Source organism: Ranitomeya imitator, chromosome 3 (genome assembly GCF_032444005.1).
Source record: "Ranitomeya imitator isolate aRanImi1 chromosome 3, aRanImi1.pri, whole genome shotgun sequence".
Lineage (NCBI taxonomy): Eukaryota > Metazoa > Chordata > Amphibia > Anura > Dendrobatidae > Ranitomeya > Ranitomeya imitator.
This window is the reverse complement of record NC_091284.1, coordinates 469,928,456-469,933,736: the sequence shown is the minus strand read 5'-3', so window position 1 is coordinate 469,933,736 and position 5,281 is coordinate 469,928,456. Positions and strand designations below refer to the sequence as shown.

The 5,281-nt window shown below is 50.3% G+C and overlaps 1 protein-coding gene across 1 annotated transcript; it reads right to left on the bottom strand.

Annotated features, from left to right (window-relative positions):
* Nucleotides 1-2,304: 2,304 nt before the first annotated feature.
* Nucleotides 2,305-3,826, bottom strand: LOC138671664 (leukotriene A-4 hydrolase-like). Its single transcript, XM_069759834.1, has one exon. It carries the CDS (start codon nt 3,796-3,798, stop codon nt 2,305-2,307), a length of 1,494 nt encoding a protein of 497 aa, XP_069615935.1. The 5' UTR covers nt 3,799-3,826.
* Nucleotides 3,827-5,281: the final 1,455 nt, after the last annotated feature.

Below are 5,281 nucleotides of genomic sequence, written 5' to 3'. Positions count from 1 at the left end.
CTTGCGCCAGGAGATCCTGCATTGCGTGATGTTGATGCGTTTTTTCTGGCGCTTGGATTGCTTTATGATGATCGAAATTCAGTGGATCAGGCAGAGAAAATCTTGCTGGCTTTGTGTCAGGGTCAGGATGAAGCGGAGGTGTATGGTCAGAAGTTTAGAAAGTCGTCTGTGCTTACTCAGTGGAATGAGTGTGCCCTGGCGGCAATTTTCAGAAAGGGTCTTTCTGAAGCCCTTAAGGATGTCATGGTGGGAATTCCCACGCCTGCTGGTCTGAATGAGTCTATGTTCTTGGCCATTCAGATCGATCGGCGCTTGCTGTTATGAAAGGCAATTCAGTACTACAATGGACATAGCGGTCAGAGCACATACAGTGGTCTGACACTGACAGTGGTCTGACAATAACCCAAAATCATAAAACGAGAGCTTGTCCTGTTATGACCTGGTGGTTAGGAGCACCCGGAATGACCTGATAGTTAAACCTCATACAGGACGAGCTCTGGGATGTGGGAGCTCTGCTGACCGCAAGCCCTAATCCTATCACACACACTAGAAATAGCCGTGGAGCGCTCCTGACCTAGGCGCCTCGTCACAGCCTAAGAACTATCTAGCCCTAGAGATAGAAAATAAAGCCTACCTTGCCTCAGAGAAATTCCCCAAAGGTAAAGGAAGCCCCCCACATATATTGACTGTGAGTAAGATGAAAGTCACAAACGCAGAAATGAAACAGGTTTCAGCAAAGGGACGCCAGACTTACTAAATAGACAGAGGATAGGAAAGGTAACTTTGCGATCAGCACAAAAACCTACAAAAGACCACGCAGAGTGGTGCGGAGGGGCCACTCAGCATTCCAGAGCTTCCAGCTAGCAAGACAAAATCATGAAAACCAGCTGGACAAGAAAACAGTGAACAAATAATGACTATCAGGAACTTAGCTTCTGCAGGAGAAGGCAGGTCACCAGAGAGATCCAGGAGCGAACTGAACCAATGCAAAAACATTGACAGCTGGCATGGAGTAACGATCTGAGAGGAGTTAAATAGAGCAGCCAACCAAAGGATAAACCACGTCACCTGTGTAAGGAACCTCAGAAGCAGCAGCTTCACTCATAGCCACCAGAGGGAGCCCATAGACAGAAGTCGCCGAAGTACCATTCACGACCACAGGAGGGAGTTCGACAACAGAATTCACAACAGTACCCCCCCTTGTGGAGGGGTCACCGAACCCTCACCAGAGCCCCCAGGCCGATCAGGATGAGCCAAATGAAAGGCACGTGTGACGCTGTAAGAATCTGGCTGCACTCGGATGTCACCTGAGTGCAGTCCTATTAGAGCATGTAGATTCAAAACAGTGAAAAATGGAGAGTGGACCCACTGGACCGTGATGACGAACCCCTCTCAGACGAGCTGACCAGGTGGACCGCCCCCTATACAGGGAGAGTTAGGGGCAGGCCCATGAGGGACTATCGCCACGGAAGCTGGAGGGTCGACTGAGATCAGATGGGTACACAGCAGGCACAAAGGGAAAGAGGGAACAGAAAGGAACTACTGAGACAAGGGAGAAGATGGGAACGCTACGGAGGCACGGAGGCTGGCAGGACAATATGGAGACACTGAGGCTGACGGGAGCAAGGAAAAGATATAGGAGCCGGGCAGGTACCGCAGAGGAAAAGGAACTGAAGGAACAAGGCAGGAACACAGGAAACAGGCAGGCACTGCAGAGGGCGGGGGACACCCAAAGTCAGAGAGCTAGGAACGCACAGAGACCACAGGTGGCCAGAAGCACTTGTAAACACAAATGAACATCAGGCACAGAGAAGCAGCAGGAAGCAGTTTACATAGCAGCATGGGAGCTACTTCCGGGTTACAGTCCTCCAGGATGACGGAGAGGACAGGAAGGAGCGCCAACAGAGGAATCAGATGTGCGCATGCGCAGAGCTGAATGCGACGCGCGCGCGCACTCGGCGAGCTGCAGAGGGGAGAGGCGTCGGCAGCAACGGCATGACAGTACCCCCATCTTTACGCCCCTCCTTTTTAAGACTAGAAAGAAACCGGGACAAAATACGAGGAGCCCGAATGTTCTCTCGAGGCTCCCAGGACCTCTCCTCAGGACCAAAACCCTTCCAGTCAACCAAAAACAAAGTTCTCCCTCTAAGTTTTTTCATGGCTAAAATGTCCCTAACTTCAAAGACATCATCCTCGGAAACAGGCGAAGGAGAACAAAGGTTAGAAGAATGAATCTGATTAAAAACTACAGGTTTAAGGAGAGACACATGAAAAGAATTAGAAATACGCAGAGAGGCAGGCAACTTAAGTTTGCTGATGAGATGATAATTCTTTCAGGTCGGCGGCAGTGAATGAACTCAAATCACTCGCCTTAGCCTCTGTCCATCTGTTGCCAAGTAGAATACAGGCATTGGCAAGAGTCATATCGTACTTGGGTTGCACTGGCGGCATGCCTGGTGTGTGCATCCACCCATTCCAGTCAACGTTATCAAGAATCTCCACCTTGTCTTTGAAATATGAATACAGGAACGTTTTCCATTCCTCGGTGGTTACACTTTTATAAGCAAACGCCTGGATGTAGGTTTTCAAAAATCCAAGAAACACATCTGGTCCACCAAGAAGCTGCTCCAAGTAGAACAAAAGGGCAAATCCTTTCTCGTATGGTACAGAGGAGAATGCTGCATCCACATCAACTTCATGTAGATTGGGGACCAGGTTGGTGAGTGGATTAGTAGCACCGAAGGTGTTAACAGCGTTTTGAAGTTCTTTCCATCCCCCCAAAGCCTTGAACTGTCGGAACTGGTCTCCATACAGAAGTCCATCAATTCTCCTTTCCAGATAGACCGTGTGACCTTCATTTAACCAGAAATTTTCCCAGGTTCTGTTTGTGACCAGGTTTCCTGTCCAGCTGTGTGAGATTTCATGTGCAATGACACTTGCTAAAGATCGGTCGCCAGCCAGCACAGTTGGCATTACAAACGTAAGGCAAGGGTTCTCCATTCCTCCGTATGGGAATGATGGAGGCAAAATGAGCAAGTCATATTTCTCCCAGACGTAGGGGCCTGCCAGAGACTCGGCAAATTTCAGCATTTTTTCTGTCTCAGCAAATTCATAGGCAGATGCTTCCAGAGACTCTTTCTCAGTCCATACTGTGGTCCTTGGACCAATCTTCCTCCCCTCCAAAGCACCAACCACTAGAGCAATTAAGTAGCTTGGTATTGGCACATTTTGCTTGAAGCGAAAGATCTTCCTTTTGCAGTCTTGCGGATCAATAAAATCTCCATCATTTAGAGCGCTCATTAATGCCACCAACTCCTTCGGAACAGACACCTGACAATAATAGGTGAATTTTATTGATGGAGTATCTTGACAAGGAATTATAGTTCTGCAATGTGTAGCCTGGCACTGACTGAAGAGATAAGGATGACTCTTCCCTGCAGTCTGCTCAGGGTTAAGCCACTGAAGGGCCGATGATTTTGGGGAGGTTTCAGAACAGATTTCCAAAATGGCTTCTTGTCCTCTGGTCAGGGGGGAAGGAAGAGTGATTTCCAGTGGTGTGCCTTTAAAGCTGTGAGCTGCCCCAAGGGAAAATTTTGCCTCTTGACCATTTAGAGAAACTTTTTTGATAGTGAGTTCTTTGGTGTCCAAAATCAGGCTGGAGAGCGAGTCCTGCAGGCAGCGCACGGTCAGGGCACTGGAGGCGGCGATCACACGGGTGCTGAAGTCCACTCTCAGGTGCAGGCTCAGGTGCCGGGTGATGAACTGCTCCGGGGAACAGAACGAGCTGGGGTCAGACATGATGACAGACTCACGAGCAGAGCACACTGACGGCCAGGTTCATCAAAAACCTTACGGAAGGTATCCAGGAACGGATTGAGTTGGGAGACCAAAGGATCATCACGCTCCCAGAGGGGATTAACCCACGCCAAAGCCTCACCCTCCAAATGGGATACTATAAAAGCAACCTTAGCTCGGTCGGTAGGATAAAGTAGCGGAGACAATTCAAAATGCAACTGGCATTGATTAAGAAAGCCGCGGCACGCTTTAGAATCCCCACCATCCCGAGGAGGTCTAGCAAGTCGGGGCGAGGGTTGTGGCGCAGAGACAGGAGTGGAAACAGAGGCCACATTCTGGAGGGAGAGAAGCCGATCATTAATGGAGGCCATAAAATTCAAAATATGGGACCGAGTGTCCCGTTGTTGACCTAGCTCCTGCTGAAGGGCAACCAACTGAGGCGCAATACCAGGATCAGAAGGCTGTAAAGCCGCTAGGCGAGACTCCATATTCTTTAAAAATGACATGATCCTAGTCTGGTTTTCACGCAAAAAGAGTAACTCCTTTTGAGTGGCGGAGACTCCAGCGGGGTCCATGGCCTGATGTTACTGTGACGCTGTAAGAATCTGGCTGCACTCGGATGTCACCTGAGTGCAGTCCTATTAGAGCATGTAGATTCAAAACAGTGAAAAATGGAGAGTGGACCCACTGGACCGTGATGACGAACCCCTCTCAGACGAGCTGACCAGGTGGACCGCCCCCTATACAGGGAGAGTTAGGGGCAGGCCCGTGAGGGACTATCGCCACAGAAGCTGGAGGGTCGACTGAGATCAGATGGGTACACAGCAGGCACAAAGGGAAAGAGGGAACAGAAAGGAACTACTGAGACAAGGGAGAAGATGTGAATGCTACGGAGGCTCGGAGGCTGGCAGGACAATATGGAGACACTGAGGCTGACGGGAGCAAGGAAAAGATATAGGAGCCGGGCAGGTACCGCAGAGGAAAAGGAACTGAAGGAACAAGGCAGGAACACAGGAAACAGGCAGGCACTGCAGAGGGCGGGGGACACCCAAAGTCAGAGAGCTAGGAACGCACAGAGACCACAGGTGGCCAGAAGCACTTGTAAACACAAATGAACATCAGGCACAGAGAAGCAGCAGGAAGCAGTTTACATAGCAGCATGGGAGCTACTTCCGGGTTACAGTCCTCCAGGATGACGGAGAGGACAGGAAGGAGCGCCAACAGAGGAATCAGATGTGCGCATGCGCAGAGCTGAATGCGACGCGCGCACCCGGCGAGCTGCAGTGGGGAGAGGCGGCGGCAGCAACGGCATGACAGCACGAACAAGATCAGCAGCATGAACATCAGAGGCAAAAACCCAGGAATTATCTTCCTGACCATAACCCTTCCACTTGACCAGGTACTGGAGTTTCCGTCTCGAAACACGAGAATCCAAAATCTTCTCCACCACATACTCCAACTCCCCCTCGACCAACACCGGGGCAGG